The following is a 21,210-nucleotide window of genomic DNA, read 5'->3' on the forward strand; positions in this document are numbered from 1 at the left end:
GAATCAACTCTTAGGTATTTTTTTAAGTGCTTTGTGGTTAGTTGCTCAGTTGTATCTGACTCTGCAACCCATGGACTGTAGCCCAGCAGGCTCCTCTGTCCATGGGGATTCTCCAAGCAAGAATACTGGAGTGGGTTACTATGCCCTCCCCCAGGGGATCTTCCCAATCCAGGGATCGAACCTAGGTCTCCTACATTGCAGGTGGATTCTTCATTACCATCTGAGCCACCAGGGAAACCCAAGAATACTGGAGTGGGTAGCCTATCCCTTCTCCAGAGGATCTTCCTAGTCCAGAAATCAAACCAGGGTCTCCTGCATTGAGGATTCTTTACCAGCTGAACTACCAATAAATTACTTAGCTACTCATAATTTTTATCATGTTATGGAAATGATGTACAATTGATGTAATTGTACATCAGTGTTAATTCTAGTACTTCAGTGTTAATTCTCGAATACATTTGATTAATCATAGACTTAAGCAAAACTTTAAACATCCATATTATGTAAAATTCTGAAATGTATGATGGAAGAAGTCTATATAAGTTAGTAGATAGAATATGTCCCTTATGATATTTTATTGTCACTTTGTTTAATTCTGGGACTCTGCATTCTCATAGTCGAAGGAATAAAGATCTAACCTAATTCCCTTGCAAATCTTAACACTAAAAAATATTTTAATAAATCTTATCATCTTTGAGCTTTTAGAAACTACACCAGTGCCAGACTCTACAATTTGGTTTTTAATGACTTTAGAATATATTACTTTTTAAATCTCATTTCTCTAAGACATTTGGTCCATAGCACCTGGGTCATGTTATCACGTGGGAATTCTGAAATGGTTTGCTTTGTCTGTCAAGATCTTTGCTATGGTGTCTAGTGTCTTTCACCAGGATCTTCTCTGGTTTCTACCCTTTGCTTTGATGGCATGCCTTTTCTCTTGCTATGCTGTAGGCATGCAGAATTTGGAATAATTACATGTAATGTCACATGCTTTGCTTACTTCTTCTCTGTATTTGAAAGAAAAAGTTTCTGTACCTCCTTCTTTAAGTACATTACTTACATAATGAGTCCCTTTACACTTACCTGTCTGTCTCTCTTGAGACTCTAGTAATTGAGAGGACCAATGTAAAGATAGCACTTTGTAAATGCAAAAAAAAAAAATTATCTTCATCAGTGTTTTAAGGCTGCATGTTACTCTTATTAATGCTTTTCTGGTGTATTCATTCATTATTGAGGCAATTGATTTTGTTTTTATTGATCATCACAATATTTGCTTTGTCCTTTACAATATGCTCTAATTTGCTTGCCCTTCATACATTTGCATATATGATTTAAAAGTGTAACTGCAAATGAGCATTGCTTTTTCATAAAAAGAATATTAAGAAACAGATTTTTATACTAGTTCTGTCAATGTAAGCATTGCTTTCTTCTTATAGGGAATATTTGGACTGTATTTCATCCAGTGTAGCTTTTAGATATAGCAAATAAATAGAATTTCACTCAGGAATTTATAAAGTGAAAATAGATTTTCTAATTGTACACATTGTGCAGACCTTCTGTTCATTCCTTCCTTAAACAAATAATTCTTGGTTTCCTACTTGGTGTTATGAACCCTAGTGATACAGCTGTTAACAGACTAGATCCCTGTACTCAGAGATGCATATCAAGAATACCCAAGGGAGCAGGTTAGCCATGTACTGGTAAAAGTTTAATAATAAGCTCTTCAAAAAAATAAACCATAGACTCTGATTTGTAGCCTTTCACTCTGGTGATCCGCATGGTGTAAATACTTCCATACTTGTATCATGGCCAACTAGAGCTACCAGTGTCCTATCACAGATGCAGAACTGAGAAAAGCTAGGCAAAAGGTTGACTCTCACCGATTTGCGCAAACTGATTCCAATGTACCCTAGGATCAGTCACAATACTGAAGGTGGCACTGAGCTTTTCCCATAAGTGAAATATTTCCTCACTTCTAAAGTAGAATTTTGAAAGCTGTTATATTCTTTAGGTTTTGGCTATAGTTATTATACCTGTATCCTTCTTACCAAAAGTAAAATCACGTAGAGGTAAATACTGAAAATCCAGGACTATGTCTGGAATCAGGAGGCCGATTCATGGTTTGTTTTTCTTTAGTCCTTTAAAAATATATTTAAAAATTTTTAAATGTTGTATTTGTTTTTGACTATCTTTTTAGGTAATATAACAATGTGTCTATAGATGAAATTTTAAATAATATAAACATTATTCTGTAATATGATATGTAAAGGCTTTGGAGCAATTTAAAAAATCATATCCACAGTTTCTCTCCACTTTCACCAGCATTGTATCAATCATTGAGACATTTTGCATCTCAGAGGCATTCTCATCATTGACTAGAATCTCATGTGAAACTTTAAGACATTTTCACCAGAGCCTTGGTTTTCTGCTGTCTGAACAACCTCATTTTCATGTTAAAACAAAATGTTATAGCTAGTTAAACATGATATTATCAATTCAACTTTTATTAAAGGCACTATTCTTTTTTATTTTTAAACTTATTTTTATCTAAATGTGGAAATACTTCCTATAAGAATTATGGTTAAAATATTGAAAGATATATTTCAATGCAAGCAATAAAAATATGCAAAAAACATTAGAGGATGATAAATGAAAAACAATGCATCAGAAAAAGAGATCACCCCTGCTACTCGTTATTAGAAGGAATAATTAAAGTGGTAGGAGTGCCTATAAGTCGTCATGTGCACATGCTGTTCTAGGCACTCTGTTAAGTACTATGCTAATATCATCTTAATTCATCTTCCTAACAACTTACCAAGTTTTCTTATTGAGAAGATATGGTGGTTTCAATTGAATGAGACTACCAATGTGAAAAAATGAGTTTCAGAGGAGTTATGTAACTTAACCAAGGACACACAGCTTAGTAATTGGCAGAGCTTATATTAACACACAGACTTTAGGATACACTGCTGGAAGAATAATCTAAGCTGACAGGGAGGAGAGGAAAAGATAAGAAGAGAAATGGTTGTAAGAAGCTAATGCTGTGGGTTACTAGCCAGATAAATGGTGTCCTTTTAAGAATTACAGACATTGCAGTGTGATTTGAAATGGTTCCAATGTGGTGGGGGGAAGAGAACATAGGGAAGGGGACGCTGAAGCGGGGGAAAAGGTAATCTTCAAATACGGTCTTAAGAAAGTAAGTAAAAAAAAAAAAAGGTAATGAACAGGTAATAGTTCCTAAGAGTGAAAAGAGTTTAAAATATTCTTGAACTCAAAACATCTCGATAAAGATTTGGGACAGGGGATGAGATGCTGTACTTTGAGACACTGTATTTTTTAGACAATATCCCAAATCTTCCCAGATTGATAATATTGGGCAACTTGAATTTGATACAATTTACATATCATTTATACAGGCAGATAAATTACATCACTAAATTGTAATATTTATTAGTAGAACCAATTATTTAACCCTTACAGTTCCTTGCTATTCTGGTGGGTTTATTAAGTGTGCTCCATATTTTCCTATTGTTCTGAGAGCATTTTGGAGGTTTCAAAATAATTATGCAATGAATATTTCATACAATCTATAGAAAACAATACTCTGCCTTTTCTAAACGTGATTTGAAATAGCATCCCTTCATCTTTCAAACAAGGCTGTAAATAAAACTGGGTAAGAAAAACCATCTTCATGCAGCATATCGTGAAGCTGAGCCTCAGGCAGATTCACCCATGGTGGGTTGTTCCAAGACACACTCACACCCAGAGCTCAGTGCTTCCAGAGACTACATGCTGGACTGTGTTCATTTGCTGTGTTGAATTTCTTAAACTCTAGACCTCATGAAGCCCCCACCGAGAACACGTTTGAGACATACAGTTGCATCTAATTGCTGTTTCACTTAGAATACAGCAACCAGTGCTCACTACGTCCACCACCAGTCGCTGATAGCAGTATACAAATGCGTCATCATGGTAATCACCTGTCCACACAGTTTTTCTTTTAAGTTTCTTTTGGCAAACTTTAAAATACATTGGCATCCCAACTGCAGTAGTTTTTATACATACTTTTTGCTGAAAAGACAGTCTTTTCATGCTAATTCCCAGATACCCAAAAACCGCAAGGTCTATTTTGGTTATTAGTATCTCAGTACTGGCCAAAGAGATTTAACAAAGCAAGCAATAGTTATCATTAAGGTCCTAGCCAAAATCAGATGGCACACTCAAATTTGATAATTTGAATAGAGATTATTCAAGGGCTTATTTACACCATTGTAGCTGGACTGACGGAGAGGCAACAGGGATGGTGGCATATCCCTGGGGCTAGTGACCAGCAGGGCTCATGACCAACCCTAGGTCTGAGAGGTGAGAAGGAGAAGAGGTCACCGCCCTTCAGAGGAGAGCGTTGTACACAGAAGGCTGTTTTGGTGGGAGTGCACACTTGGTTAAAGAGTCACTGCCAGACCCAGGAGACCCTTCAGGAGGTTGCCTCTATGTCTTGCTGTTTATCCCATTGGCCAACCCCAGCCAGAAGCCAGGGGGCAGGAAGCCAGGGGGCAGGAAGCCCACGGTGGAGAATGGCAGAGCACAGATCTGAAAGGGCAAATGGAAGATAGGTAGCTTAGACCTCGCAGAATGTTGGATCAGGAAGAGTGTTGCAATCCAGATGAGTGATATTTATTAGGAGGAAAACATAACCCAGAGATAGCAGTCACTGAAGCAGAGACACAAAAGATAGGCCATTAAAATTCTGGATAAACCAGAAGCTTCTAAAGTCCTCTTAACTGCTTGACATCCCTCACTTTCTCTACTATATACCTTCCCAACTTCTTTTCCTGAGACAATCCTTATTTTCCTTTAAATCTGAAATCACTAGTAAATTTATGTACGCACGGTTTTATTTTCTGTTTTGCTTCTTACCCATTGTTCTTATATCTTGTTTTACATATCTTATATCATATTTTCCATCTATTCTGCTCTTGGGGCATGTTGCCCTAAAGAGAAATAAAACCCAAAAGACTGAGGGTACTTGGAGATTCAGTTCAGTTCAGTTGCTCAGTTGTGTCCGACTCTTTGCGACCCCATGGCAGCACGCCAGGCCTCCCTGTCCATCACCAATCCTGGAGCTTGCTCAAACTCATGTCCATCGAGTCAGTGCTGCCATCCAGCCGTCTGATCCCCTGTCATCCCCTTCTCCTCCTGCCTTCAATCTTTCCCAGCATCAGGGTCTTTTCCAATGGGTCAGTTCTTCACATCAGGTGGCCAAAGTATTGGAGATTGCCCTAGAGTTAAAAACTACCCGTGACATTATCAAGGTCAGAAAGTTTTATAAATAGCATAACATGCAGTTGTGCCATAATTTTGACACTATTTTAATGCTATTTACTGATAATAAATTTAATCTTTTATGTATTTTGTAAAATGATGAAAATATGAGCAGAAACCTTTAGAAGAAGGTGAAAAAAAATGACCCTTTTTTAATAAGCCTCATGGAGCATTTCAGATGAATTTATCAAAAGTGACAATTTAAGAGAGAAGATAGATGGACAAGTTAGATTAAGAAGAATTTTTAGGAGCTGTGTTAGGATAACCAGAATGAAAATAGAATCATCAAATATCATCTCTGGGGGTGGCTCCAGGCAAGTAGGACTTTGAAGTTCAACAAATGCAGCACACTTTGCTTCTCCATCTTCCTAAATATGCAAATTCATGACCAGCCACAGTTTTTTTCTTTTTTTTTTTTTTTTAATGTTGAACCTCCACACATGGGATTTCTCTTATTCTCTCCCTCTTTCTGTTTTGTCTTTGCCTTTCTCTTTCTCTCTATCAAGATCTCTCTATCTTGTTTTCTCTCTTAAGTTTTCTTCTCTATCACTTAACTGATAGCAATTCTATCACTGATCTGAGTCATTGGGACTAAATTTAGAAAACCCTCTCTTCAAGATGGCAGCAGATACAATCTTGGTTTGTTTGTTTGTTTTAAGTGACCTCAAGCTTTATCTTTCATTCTTTTGGCAGGATGGGTTGACACCTCTTCATTGTGCTGCAAGGAGTGGGCATGACCAAGTGGTGGAGCTTCTGCTGGAGCGGGGCGCTCCCTTGCTGGCAAGGACAAAGGTGAGTTGTTATGAGGAAGATGGTGTCTCGCAAACTCTTTATGACATTTTTTGATAATATCTATTCTTAAAATCAAAGCATCAGCTGGACATATTCTAGTTGCTCAATAGTTGTGTTTGAGGAATGAGTTATAGGTATCAAACTTTAAAAATTATTTTAAAAATACATGCACTGAGATGTATTAAATGTATCAGTTCACCCCGTCGTCTCCAACTCTTTGCGACCCCATGGACTGCAGCACGCCAGGCCTCCCTGTCCATCACCAACTCTCGTTTACTCAAACTCATGTCCATTGAGTCGGTGATGCCGTCCAACCATCTCATCCTCTGTTGCCCCCTTCTCCTCCTGCCTTCAATCCCTGCCAGCATCAGGGTCTTTTCCAATGAGTCAGTTCTTTCACATCAGGTGGCCAAAGTATTGGAGTTTCATCCAACATCAGTCCTTCCAGTGAATATTCAGGACTGATTTCCTTTAGGATGGACTGGTTGGATCTCCTACAGTCCAAGGGACTCTCAAGAGTCTTCTCTAACACCACAGCTCAAAAGCATCAATTCTTCGGTGCTCAGCTTTCTTTATAGTCCAACTCTCACATCAATACATGACTACTGGAAAAACCATAGCCTTGACTAGACAGACCTTTGTTGGTAAAGTGATGTCTCTGCTTTTTAATATGCTGTCTAGGTTGGTCATAACTTTTCTTCCAAGGAGTAAGCATCTTTTAATTTCATGGTTGCAGTCACCATCTGCAGTGATTTTGGAACCTCCAAAAATAAAGTCTGTAACTGTTTCCACCGTTTCCCCATCTATTTGCCATGAAGTGATGGGACTGGATGCCATGATCTTAGTTTCCTGCGTGTTGAGTTTTAAGCCAACTTTATATTATATTAAATGTATAACTTCAGATTATTTCTACATTTTTACCTGCTGTTCTCTCTGTAGATAGAAATGTGAATATTACTGTAGTATATATAAATGAGAATATTATATATGTGAGAATGTTTCTAAACATTCTGTTAGTCTACATTTTTATGATACTTTGAGATGGCTATAAAATGCGTATAAAATTATGTTTTAAAGAAGTTCAAATAGCAATACAAGATAAGATTTCTGTCTCTCCAATCTTTATTTCTTAGACAAACTATTAAAAAGAATTACTCACCAGTGGTGTTGGTTGATTATAATTGGGATTAATACGTGATTTGAAAAGCAAAAGTTAGGATAGTCTAGCTACAGAGAACAATTAAACAAGCATATTGTTCTCTATGGCATAGTACATCTAGTATATTTTGGTCTCATTTCATCAATATTCCCAGCTATGAGGAAAACTCTTATCCATACAAACAGAAACAGAGTGATGAGCTGATTTATTGGATATTTTCTTTGGGTTACCAGAAGATATTGTGAGACACAGTCTGAAAATAATCACAGAGTTATTTAATGGGAAATGTAACAACACTTGGATCCTTAAATACAGCAGAAAGTTAGACAAGGGACAATTCTTTTATTTTCTCCCTATTGCATTCCTTCCATCCCCTGAACATGATTCATATCAACCGATGCTCTAACTAGGGTAAGCTGAGAAAAATAAGGCAGCCAACACAAGTACATATTTTTCAATTTATGTTATAATTAAATATTTAATTGAAATCACTGGAGCAAAAACAAGCTCACAGGCTCAAAATTTGTATAGAATGAACTCAGTCTTTAGAGATGTGCCTCATAGGTCCTAAAAGGGTGGCTTCAAATCAGAAGTATATGAAGATAAAGAATAAATCATCTGCATCATTTTCATTCTTATATCTATACTATGAATGTTGTAAAGATCTGTCTTTAAAATGCAACATTTTGGGCTGAGTAATGCGTACATAATTAAGGAAAATTTTGTTGAGGAAACAGATTGAAATTTAAATGGAAAGAACAAAATTTCAGACGGGGCATGCTATAACTAATAAAAGACCTGTATCAAATTGAGGGTAGGCAGATAGGCTATTCCACAAACTATTAAATAATCTCATCTGCAGAATTTGCCTGTAATTGTAATCACTAATGAAGACTATGGATTACCTTGATGGAATTTTTTACTGGCCTACTTTTAAAATCAGATATCATTCATATATCATCAAACTGGGCTTCCCAGGAGATTCAGTGGGTAAAGTATCTGCTTGAAATACACGAGATGCAGGAGATGCAGGTTTGATCCCTGTGTCGGGAAGATCCCCTGGAGAAGGGCATGGCAACCCACTCCAGTATTCTTGCCTGGAGAATCCCATGGAGAGAGATCCTGGTGGGCTACAGTCCTTAGGGTTGCAAAGATTCGAACATGATTGAAACAACTGAGCATGCATGCATGCATCATCAGTCTATCATAGTGAGTAGCTACAATATGCCAAACAGTGTTCTGGACACCAAGGGACTATCAAGATAAATAATATGGCATCTGTATTTTGAAGAAGCTTGAAATTTACGTGGGTAAGATAGAAAAGGAGTTAGTTACAAAGAGTAGAACTATGTTTTTGGTAAGAAAGAGAAGAAAATGACTTAACCATCTTGGAGTGAGTTGATACCACTAGCCTGGAAAGCGCCACAGCAACTAATAGCAGACTATCTTCCCTCCCTCTCCAGAAAATCTCCCATGTTTGTATCATCTGTTATTCCTCCTTCAAGCAAATATTCATCTGTTTAGTTGTCACTCTCCCTCTTTCTTTGAAAATTCAAATTCTCAATAAACTGTGACTCTTCTCCACAACTCATCCTTTAAAAAAAAAACAAAACAAAACAGATGTATCCATTATTTATTTGGATGCACTGGGTCTTAGTTGTGATACAAGATCTAGTCCATCACCAGGGATCAAACCTGGACCCCTTGCATTGAGAGTGTTGGGTCTTAGCAACTGGACCACCAGGGAAGTCCCCACAACCCCGGTTCCAATTGGTGGTTTTAACAATCTTGGTGAGAGCAGTAGATGATCCTCCCACTTGGCCTCTCAGTTTGGTCACTGTAAAGCCTCTGTAATTTCTGTGTTTAACCTCCCCTCTGTCCAACCACCTCCTCCTCTGTTTCAGTGAATACTCCCCAGAAGCCCAGCTCCAGAAAAGTGTTTATTGTGCTGGTGTCATTAGCCAGTCGTTGAACGGTCCCCGTTCACCTTATGCCCTCACCACAATGCACCAGAAATTCCCTGGTTACTTGTACCACTCCCTGACATACTCATACACACTTGCTACATTTCACCCTGATTAAATCCAGCTCCCATTTTTGAGGCTGAATGGGGCTGCAGAAAGCACCCAACTGCAGTGATGGGGCTCTCTTTAACTTTGTAATCCCTAATGATCCCTGAGATCCCTAAGTCAGCCTGCTGCTGCCTGACTACATACTGTATTTCCAGGTCTGTTCACTGTCACTCCCTGCCATCTGATTGTTCTATACATTTTCTTGTTCCTTCAAACTTCTTCTTTTTTTAAAAATTTTATTGGAATATAGTTGATTCACAATGTTATGTTAATTTCAGGTCTACAGCAAAGTGAATCAGTTATACATACATCCACTGTTTTTTAGATTCTTTTCCCATATAGGCCATTACAGAGTATTGAGTAGAGTTCCTGTGCTACACAATAGGTCCTTATTAATTATCTATTTATATATAGTGTGTATATATAGTAGTGTGTGTATATATCAACTTCAATCCCCCAATTTATCCCTCTTCCACCCTTATCCCTCCATAACCTTAAGCTTGTTGTCTGCATCTGTGATTCTGCTTCTGTTTTGTAAATAAGTTCATCTGTGCCCTTTTGCTAGATTCCACGTATGAGTGATAGCATAGGATGTGTCTTCCTCTCTCTTACATTACCCAGTATGACTAAAATGTGGCCTGGTTTGGTTTTGATGCGCAGAATGGGCTGTCTCCACTTCACATGGCTGCACAGGGGGACCACGTGGAATGTGTGAAGCACCTGCTCCAGCACAAGGCGCCTGTTGATGACGTCACCTTGGACTACTTGACGGCCCTCCACGTTGCCGCACACTGTGGCCACTACCGTGTAACCAAACTTCTTCTGGACAAGAGAGCCAACCCGAACGCCAGAGCCCTGGTAAACCTGGCCCAGCCCGCGTTAGATGAATACAGACTGACACCAGCAAACCCACACTGATCGATCAGTGGTTGCAGACACCAGCCGTGCATGGTTACAGATGTGTAATTAGTTCTAAAAATGCCACCTCCCACACGTTGCCTGCCTACTTCATGCCTTCACAGTTTGCTATTAAATAATGGCAGGGATAGATTTAAGAGAACACCAAGGTAACATTGCCATAATTAGCAAGTCATAGATAATGTGAAACCTCTGGAGGGATAAGCATTTTTAAATGGAAAATAGGAGTTGCAAAATAGGCAGTTATAAAAATAAGTTCTATACACTCTATGTAGAGTCAGAATAAAATTGGAAAAAAGCTAAACTTTATAATCTTTGGGGGGAAAAATGTTTTAAAGTGGTGAACAGATTTCACTGTGTACGGTAATGTAAAATGTAAGCTGTAAAGAATTCACTTGGAGATGTTCCTTATTGACCTGATTACTCAACCATAGACTAATAGAAAAGTGATGCTTGTCATCTTTTTACTTTAGGAAGCATTTTATATGAACTATTTCAGAAATTGCTCAAGAGAAATCTGCAAGTGGTTGTCCCTAGAGCACCTTCTGTTTCCCTCACAGTCTAATATTAATAAGTCTCCTTGCTTCACTTATATTTTAGCCATAATCATTGGAAGTATTAGGCATGTATTAATTTATGCCTCTTGTTTCCTAATTCTCTAACTAAGGCAAATCCTTTTTTCTATTTGTTTATGTCAGTTAAATTAGTCTTCAGGCAATCAATATTTAAGAGAATGTATTAGAAAATATTGGATCTTACTTTTATGAGAAATTTTCCATTGGAATCAACTTACTTATTGTTGCCTGGGAAACAACTATACTTTTTGGGTTATGTGCAATTACATGAGAATATTTGTTTTCTTATAAAGAAAAAAGTACTCATTTTTAATTGGATAGTGGCCAGTACGCTTGTAAGATATCACACTCTAATCATTGCAGATCTTTTTAAGTGCTGTGGTTATTTATATCTGGCTTATTACATAGCTAATAGATGGGGAATTAGTTTAAAAATGTTTTGAATAATAATGTCATAGGTTAAAGAAAATTATATGCTTTCCCGAGAACTGTTAGTGTAGAAAAATGTTTTCTGATAAAAAGTCCCTATTGGGACATGCAAAATTGTTAACTAGCAGAATGGATACAGCTATTCTATATAGAGTCATCATTGTTCAGATAAAAATATAATACTTAAATATAACACATAAGGATTAAGCATGGGGTTTACAAATTTTTATGTAATTTCCCCCAATTCCTGCACATTAGCCTAGTATGGAAAGTTAAAAAGTACCTTAAAAACTTCTCCACATTTCTTTGCTTTTAAGAGATATCTTCTTACAGTTATTTCAGAAATTCTCCATACTATTTTTGAAAATATTTTGGCACTTATTAATCATGTCTTTCTAAAATAAAATGTATCTTGATTGGCATGTTATAAAAATATTATATTAAAAACATAAGAAATATAACGGCTATAAAATTATCAACATAAATAATGATTTCTGCTAACATGCAACAACTCCTCATAAAAAGTTTTTAATATAAACAGTATAACTTCTGGCTATAAAAAATGATCAGCACAAATAATGATTTCTGTTAATTTGTAACACCTCTTCCCTAAAAAAAAAAAGGAGCTAACCTGAAATATTTATTATAGAGGTAATCATAAATCTTAGATTTTGAAATAAAACAGGTAATGATTTTTCACTCTAAGAAATAGCCCATCATCAAAAAAATGTATTCTTTGAAGCATCTTTAAGCCATTTCATAATCTGGCCTATTAGTATACTTTAAACCATTTTGGAACTAAACCATAATTATGTGTGTGTTTTCCATCTTAGAAGAATAGGCCCAGGTCCCTTTTGTTTTCTCTGTAACCACACACAATGCCATACTTGCCCCCCACATATGACACAAGCGTCCAGAACACACCATCACTGTCTCTCTAACCCAACAGCTACAGCATTTGAAGAAATGGTAACATTATGTGACAATGTAGCAGTACTGCCTGCAATGTGCCAGCATGGAGTTGTGTGAGACGCGTTTCTGCATGTTTTCAACTAACTTGATTGTCTTTTGCACAGAATGGTTTTACTCCACTGCACATTGCCTGCAAGAAAAACCGCATCAAAGTCATGGAACTGCTGGTGAAATATGGGGCTTCAATCCAAGCTATAACAGAGGTAGAAAAATGTTTCAGCTTGTCACGAAACATTCCTTCTCTTACTCCTTCTTCCCCTTCCTTCCACCCATCTTCTGTCCTCTCCGAATTTTATTTATCTGAAGAAGCCCCAAGGCCCCCACCGGTGCAGAGGAGTAAAACTCCTGTCGCTTTGTTTCACAGTCTGGCCTCACACCAATACATGTGGCTGCCTTCATGGGCCACTTGAACATTGTCCTCCTTCTGCTGCAGAACGGAGCCTCTCCAGATGTCACTAACATTGTGAGTATGGCTTGGGTCCGAATAACCACAGGAGAAAGAGCGAGAGGACATGTGTGGGTGTGTGCAGAGATGTGTGTGTGTGTGTGTGATCAAAGCTCCGTGGCTGGCTGAGCTTTGGGAAGCACCCCTGTGATAACTTTATTGAAATAATTGCTAGAATATCGCTGAGGAGAACCTCCATAGGGTAAGAAATATTTTACACAATACACTGGAAGCTGTGGAGCAAGACTGTGTCAGCTTCCTGGTGCAGATGAATTGACCACACATTCTTAAATACACTTATTAAAACCAAATGCATTTTAAGAGGTCCTCTGAATATGAATGAATTATTGGTTGGAATAAAAACTTTAAGGCTCAATCTACTTGTTTTTAGTGAATCATATTCCAGGTAATTTTGGTTAAAATATTTAGTACCATAATTGGTTATATCAAATGATTAACCAGAGGTAGACCAAGAGTTTTTTTTTTTTTTTTTACTTACTATCAAATTCTCCCTCTTTAAATTACATGGATTTTCCATTTTCTAACCTTACTCTGATTTTTCCTTTTGATTTGATTTTGTTTGCTGAAATAGGTATATTTTGCAACTTTTCATGTATCCTAAAGTCCATGTTGGTCTCCAGACAGCTTTTGTTCTGCCAATAAATGCTGGATATTTCAGAATTCTTCTACATAATCTAAGTTAGGATTTTTATTTCCCATTTCTTATTTCTCTCATTTTCTCGGAGTCTGCCCAGTTTAACTTTGATCATTGAATGCAGATTTTCTTTTGAACAAGAGAACTTGCTCTGTACAAGATGATGTCAAGTATTTGAAGCTCACCAGGACCCACTGAACCACTGAGAGGTTTTAAAAAGTATTCAACAGAAATAACTCCCCCAATACATGTTAGTGTTTGTTATTAAAATGAATCATGTTTTCAAAAGCAGTTGGTTTACTATGGCTATTAATTTTGGGTATCCCATTCCTTTTAAGTTGTAAAACAAAATGTTCAAGTTCACTTTTTATTCATATTCCCTCTCACTTTCTCATTTCCTTGTGTTTTACACTCTGTTTCCATGCTGAAGTTTCTGATGCGTGGACAAAATCCATATGAAATAAATTCATTTGATTTTAAATATGATTTAATACCTCTGCTTGTATTCACAATTGGAGTATAAAACCACTAAAGAATTGAAATATAGTCTATATTTATAATTACCCTACTTATAGCTTATTGATCCTAAAGTAATACTGTATGCTAATTTTAACTTCTCCATTAAAGATAAGTTTCACAGCATGCCAATTTGAGTTTAATTTATGGTCACTTCTTAGAACTTTAAAAGAAATCAACAGCATCTTTTTGTGTGTTCAGAAATGACTGCCTCTCTTTTCTTAAACTGAGACCTGTACAACCCAGTACCTTTTAAAAGAAGTTCTCTGAGTACTGTACTGTATTTTCCTTCTCTGCATTAAAATGCCTACAGCATCTCAGGAGCAATGGTGATACTATGTTAATTACATCATCATGCTATAATAATAATATAGATAAGTGTAGTCTATGCAATGCTTGGTTGAAACTCCCTATGTTAATCTTTCTGAGGGGAGACTTTGAAAAATCTTTCTGCGGGGAGATTTTTGCTAAATATTTTCTTAATCAAAGAAAAGCCACAAGAAATGCTTGTATGATTCTGTGGCACTCTTAATTTGCTTCTTAACTGACCAATTCCAAATTGCTTGATGCTTATGGTTTTATTCCATATTAATATGCTCCATTCCACCAAAAAATACCTGTATAGGCTACATACAGATTTTCAAATAAAAATAAATAGCAATTAAAGCAATAAAAATATTGACATCTTTAGGTTCTTAAATACTCCCAAATTTGGCAATTGCTATATTAAACTTTCACTTCCACCTGGTGGTCATTATAAAGTTCTTCATTCTTCATCTTCTCATTTGTCCATCCACACTCTTTTCCTTCAGATCCTTCACAATAAATACTTTAGGGGCACCTGCCAATGCAATCCTCTCCTTGAATGTGTTTCTTAGTTGCTTTTTGTTTGCTCATTTTAAGTTTTGTATGATGTGTCCTTCAGGGAGCAGATACCATATAGATAGGGTTGCCAGAAAAAATACAGTACTCCCAGTTAAATTTGAATTTCAGAAAAACAACACCTAATTGTTTTTAGTATATGCATTCCCCAGGCAATAGTCAAGACACACTTACGCTAAATTAATTATTCTTTGTCTGGAATTCAAATTTAACCGGCCATCCTGTATTTTGATTTGGTAATTCTGGCAACCCAACATTTAGAGGAATCTAACTTTCTCTAGTAGTGGGATGCCTGTGAACTGATGTATTCTCAAAACGTGAGGTTATAGCTACTGGATCGAAAACTCTTTGTGGGTTGATTAAGAAACCATGTGAACACTGGCTGCCTGCTTGCTGTGTCAGAGTTGGTCATTTCCTGACCCCAAAGTACCCCACCCTTGGAGCCTTTGTGTGTTGCCTGAAATCATGTTGCATTTTTGAATGCAATGCTGTCTGTTGTGCTTTGATGCTTTCCAACTGATGCAGCCAAAGTGGAAGTCAACGTAGCTGTCAGCAGAGTCAATCTTAATGACTGGGAGGAGGGGCATGAAATTTAGTACCTGCTTTGGACATGAGCATACTCATTCTCCTGCCAGTCTTGTTTTTGTCTCAGAATTCACTCCAAGCTTGAAGTGTACCAACAACTCAATCATGTGCAAATATTATTACTACAAAGTTCCCTTTCCAGAAAGCTCACAGATGTACTTTACAACCTAGAAAGCTGAGCTGACAGTTGTGATACATCCATAATCCAAAGTATGCATTGACAAGCGTGGGAGTAAAAACCCCAGCACTTTGGGGGCTGTCCAGAGTGCAATGTACGGGACACAGAGTTTTTCTCTTCTTAATCAATGGATTCATGGCTTAAGTTCACACTGCATATTATATTTAAGAATGTCCCCTAATCCTTAAAGTTAATTAGCTGAAGATAAGGAAAATAAGGTAATTGAATAAGATGAGGTACCCAGTAACTAAGAAATGGAAGTTACTGATTAAAATAATATATAATATCTTTCATTTTCTTATTTATACTTTGTATAAATAAGGATAACATAAAGCTAAATGAATAAGGACAATTTATGATAAAAGTAAGTTATCCAGAAGTCATTAAATAAGAATTGAACAAGGCCATTGTTTTAAAGCAGACAGATGATTTGTGTGTATATATGTGTAACTTTTCTTTGAATATAATGTTTAATATTTTAGGGTTTATATCTTATCAATTTCAAATGCATAAACACTATAAAAATAACTTATTTTAAGTACAAATAAAGATATTGGAAATACTAAGACTACTGGAAACTTAGTAGTCTAAGTTTAAGCTACTGGAAATACTGGAAACACTTTACATTTTGGAAACCCCTTACTGATAAAGTTTGGCTTGTAAAGGAAACATATAAATTCATCATTGAGTAGGTACTCCTGAGACCACTTTGATTTAACTTCTTATAAGAAAACTTATTTTTGTCTTCATTTCTTCCAAAATTAGTAAAATTGCCATATTATTATAGGACTTTGAATTAAAAAATTGAGGTTTTTTTTTTTTTTTAATCAGAAGATCTAGCTTCATCTATTTAGGGACAGGTTTTAAGTGATACAGAAAAGTTAGAAATCGTGGTTGTCTGAAGAGGAAAAATCTTCCCATATATCCAAAGGGTGAAAAAAAATGTAGCTATTCTGATAATGTTATTTGATGTGATAACATACTCCAGATACATTTACAAAAGATAGCGTCAGAAAATAAGGTCATTAGAGGGTAAATGAATCACCAACAAAAAGAAAATTAGAGTTAGACATCCAATTCAGTGCTTTTAAATTCAGATCACTGGAAATGAATGTCTTATAATTTCATAAGGAGTGGAACGCTGAACACTAGCAAAAAATGAACTGTGAGCTAAGCACCAAACTAAAGTTTGCCTTAAATCTTCTTGGTCTAAGTGTTTGTTGTGCAAGGAATCAGAAGAAATTATTCACCAGGATTTGTCAGGTGTTATCCAGTTACCTTAGCCAACTTTGAAATCAATTTAGTCTATTTGGAATGGTTTACTTTACCAGGTTGAAGTCAACCTTTTTTTCTAGTATAGTTGTGGTGACAACAGTAACTTTTATTCTAGAATCTTATTCTTTTGTAATTGTAAAATTGTTTAACAGAATGAACCCCTGCTTTCTTTAGAACTACTGTGATTTTAGTATGCTGATCGGGAAAAAAAAAATCTCTCTCTTAGAGGCAGTAATTAACAGGCTTCCTAATGAGAAAATTCTCTTATGTCTAACCATCATCCTTCATGCTGCAGGGTAAGCTCCCTTTTCCTGATGAGCGTGTCCCCTTGATGCAGCATGGAGACGCTTAAGGGGAGACCCGAAGCTCATTGCAGCCCCCCTCAACCTAAGCATTGTTAACATTGCTGTACTCACCTCTGAGTGCTTCTCTCAGATAACCGTCTGTAATCAAACCTGCTCATCAGTGATAAGCAGGGACCTCCAGGGCAAATCAGATTTCTCATATGACTGTCTCTCGTAACACCAAGACAAATGCAATGTGAAATAACAGCTTCTTTCAGAAGTAAATGTTGAATTCTGGACAGGAATGGCTTCCGTATGGTGCAGGTGCTGCAGTTTTTTGTGTTGACTTGATCTTCAGCATCTAGAGTTTCTCATTATTAATAACAGGATGAAGCCGTAATCACATAGGCAAGTGTGACAGATTTTAGGTTTGCAGGATGAAAGATGACTTCATGTCACCAAAGACAATTTAGGTTATGTTGGTTACAAAGTCAAACCTCAGGGTATCCTGGATGTTTGGGTAAGTTCACTGGTTTTTTTATGGAGCAGAAAAAAATATATATATAAACATTTGTTCTATCCTTATGAAGATGGAGAAGATACCAAACTGTGTTTTCCCAGACTGGAGAATTGTGAAATAACTGTGCCTTTCCCTAGATTTCTGACACCTTTGGGTATAATGCCATCTTTCACAAGAAGGCACATTTTGGTCGTGTGCCATGCCGCGCGGTGGGTTTGCTTGGGACTCAGCGGTCTCTGTTTCCTGGCAGCGTGGGGAGACGGCCCTGCACATGGCCGCCCGAGCAGGCCAGGTGGAAGTGGTGCGATGCCTCCTGAGGAACGGCGCCCTCGTCGACGCCAGAGCCAGGGTAGGTGCTGGTGCTCGGGCTCGCTGCACCGAAGTGCATGGCTTCCGTCTCCAAGGGAGGCTGCTGTCCTTCATCTCCTGACCTGGAGGTGCCAAGGGCTGTAGGTGAACGCATTCATTCAGGAACAGTTTTTCAGGCAGAAATGGAATGGTACAGTAAACATACACAATGGAAAATACACTCCAATTTTAGAAACTAACATTTGAAAAAATATACAGTATGGTGTCTAAGAAATTTGGCATTGAGTAATGTTTTAATGATTTTTTTTAACCTATGAAAGCACTTCCACAAATATCTTCTTTTTCATGAGCTTTAATATGTTTATCTATATTATATAGATACTAACATAATAAAGTTTATTTCTTACCACCAAAGCTGATCAAATTTCCATAGACGTTTCTTACTAGTTACCAAGAAACAAATCATGTTTAAAGTTTTCATGTTTCCCCTTCATCTGCTTTACTTTCTTCCTTTTGGTAATGAGTTCTACATTTCTTCTTACTCTGATTTTCCATATTTAGACATTCTGCCCTTCCACTCTTCCAAAATATGAGAATTTTGGCCTAGGAGATTGTGTGATTGGATTCTTCCATTTCTAATTCCCCCATGAGTTGATTTTTTTCCGTCTTCTTTTTTAAAAAAGTTTTGCTTCCCTGTTGCTTTTTTCACCTTCTTCCTCTACACTGAATATTTTATCGATATCTTCTGTTTCCTTTTCTACGCTGTTAACTTTTGCGCTAGCATCTTTGGGATTCTCGTAGAATATTTAAATACTTTTTCTCTCCTTGTTCAATATCTAAGCTAGAACTCACTTCAGCATGAATCCCACCATTGTGAGTCCATTTCAGAAACATTGGTATACTGGAATGAAAGCATTCTACTGGAGTCATACAAATTGTCATTTTAGGCAAGTCATTTCACTTCCGAGTCTTTATGATTAAAATGTAAGCTTCGACTTAGAAACCTTGAAACTCCTCTAGACTTCCTTAACATTCTCTGACTCTGCGAATGTTGCAGCATTTTTTTCCTGCAGACCTTCATGCAGAATGCAGTGATGCATGGGCAGCCTTGACATTACTGTTGTGCATTTAGATTTTATCCACCTTTCTATCCACTGCACAAGTAGTGTAACTTGTGTTCTTTGGTAATCATCATTGATGTTTTATGCTCTTATGTATTAAGTGTTTTTGTTATCCAGTCTCTATTCTTCCCTGCCTTGGCATTTTTCTTGCTTCCCTCTCCCCTCCCCCACCCTTAAAGACTATTTTTTAAAAGCAGTTTTAGTTTCTCAGCAAAATTGAGAGGAAGGTTCATAGATTTCCAAAAGGCACCTGACCCCCTAATCTCCCAATTATCAGCATTCCCCGCGGAAGTGGTACATTGATTATGAATGATGAACCTACATTGATACATCATGATACCCCCAAGCCCACAGTTTACACAGGAGTTCACCCTAGGTGTTGTACATTCTCTGGGTTTGGACAAATGTATAATGACATGTATCCATCCTTAAGGCATCAAACAGAGTAGTTTCACTGCCCTAAAAATCCTCTGTACTCTGCCCATTCTCACTTCCTTTTAAGTTTGCCTGGCAATTCAGCTATTAGAAAAGAATTATGGTCAGTCAATGCACTCTGAATACTATGAACTTCACTAAGTTTACCAGAAATTGTGGTAGTGTTCTGGCAAAAATTTTATAATCCATGCTTAATCATAAAAGGCCTTCACATTTATCTCTCTTAATATGAAGTGAAGTGAAAGTGAAAGTCACTCAGTTGTGTCCAACTCTTTGCGACCCTATGGACAGTACAGGCCGTGGAATTCTCCAGGCCAGAATACTGGAGTGGGTAGCCTTCCCCTTCTCCAGTGGATCTTCCTGACCCAGGAATCGAACCGGGGTCTCCTGCATTGCAGGTGGATTCTTTATCAACTGAACTATCAGGGAAGCCCTTTCTTTTAATATGAAACTGCCTAATAGTTTGAGTGAAATTCCCACATGCATGCACTTCTGAAAACTCCCTCTCTTAACCTAACAGGTTAACAGGTATTAGGCCTGTTGTGCTAAAATTCACTTTCTTCCAAAGGGGAGACAGTAAAAATTTTACCCGGTTACCACACTGATCTCTAAGGCCAAGGTCTCTGGGTCGTATGTACTCTTCTCTATCGGGTGGTAGAAATATTACCGCATGGTTATATAATCATGGGGCTCAGTCATATTTATGAGTGATATATAATGAAAGAAATGTCATGTCATCACAATAATATCTTTCACTTAAGAAGTGCAGGAAGCATACTCTATTCACTAGTCAAGAGCATGGGTCATATTTTGCCCGAAGGACTGGAGCAGGGGCAGCCACGGCACGGGTTCCTGTTCACACCGTGTCCCTGGCCCACCCCCGGCCCAGGTCCTTTCTCATCCAGCGTCCGCCATGGACGTAACGGTGGGGGCGGGCTGCTAGGACCTGCGCTTCCGGGAGCTCTCCTGCTTTAAGCACTCACATTCTGCTGGCACAGTATGGGGGTCTGACATTTTCTTTAGGTATTGAGCAATCACAGGGCCCCTGATTTAAACTCACTTGAAACTTAACTAATTTGAAACCTTAGTTAGCTGCCAGCAGATATGGTTCCTGGGGATCTTGTTAGCTAGAAACTAGTAGCGGAAATTTTATCAAGCTTTTTAACCCTGTCCCAGCCATTGATTTTTGTCATTTTGGTAAAAGGGGTTGGGGCTCAGAAAGTCTCCCTGATTTTTCAAGCTAGTAGTGATGGTAAGGCTGAGCTCACGTCTGCCTGGATCAGGCTGTATCACAGTGAGTGGTGCTTTATGATGAGAGAATTATTGCCTCTCTATACTGCCGATGGTGACTGCAGCCATGAAATTAAAAGATGCTTGCTCCTTGGAAGAAAAACTGACCAATCTAGACAGCATATTAAAAAGCAGAGACATTACTTTGCCAACAAAGGTCCTTCTAGTCAAGGCTATGGTTTTTCCAGTAGTCATGTTTGAATGTGAGAGTTGGACCATAAAGAAAGCTGAGTGCCGAAGGATTGATGCTTTTGAACTGTGGTGTTGGAGAAGACTCTTGAGAGTCCCTTAGACTGCAAGGAGATCCAACCAGTCCATCCTAAAGGAAATCAGTCCTGAATATTAATTGGAAGGACTGATGCTGACACTGAAACTCCAGTACTTTGGTTATCTGATGCGAAGAACTGACTCATTGGAAAAGACCCTGATGCTGGGAAGGATTGAAGGCAGGAGCAGAAGGGGATGACAGGATGAGA

At 37.6% G+C, this 21,210-nt stretch overlaps 1 protein-coding gene across 50 annotated transcripts in view; it reads left to right on the top strand.

The window, feature by feature from the left end:
- The window catches only part of ANK2 (ankyrin 2), a 696,383-nt gene that overhangs the window by 561,090 nt on the left and 114,083 nt on the right, over positions 1–21,210 (top strand). For 44 of the 50 annotated variants that reach the window (XM_043438144.1, XM_043438135.1, XM_043438156.1 and 41 more), the window contains 5 exons: positions 6,016–6,114; positions 10,006–10,203; positions 12,344–12,442; positions 12,604–12,702; positions 17,830–17,928. In XM_043438144.1, coding sequence (XP_043294079.1) covers positions 6,016–6,114; positions 10,006–10,203; positions 12,344–12,442; positions 12,604–12,702; positions 17,830–17,928 — 594 coding nt within the window. The remainder of the gene's footprint in view (positions 1–6,015; positions 6,115–10,005; positions 10,204–12,343; positions 12,443–12,603; positions 12,703–17,829; positions 17,929–21,210) is intronic. The other 6 variants (XM_043438160.1, XM_043438140.1, XM_043438167.1 and 3 more) reach the window with 1 other exon arrangement.

Source organism: Cervus canadensis, chromosome 19 (genome assembly GCF_019320065.1).
Source record: "Cervus canadensis isolate Bull #8, Minnesota chromosome 19, ASM1932006v1, whole genome shotgun sequence".
Taxonomy (NCBI): domain Eukaryota; kingdom Metazoa; phylum Chordata; class Mammalia; order Artiodactyla; family Cervidae; genus Cervus; species Cervus canadensis.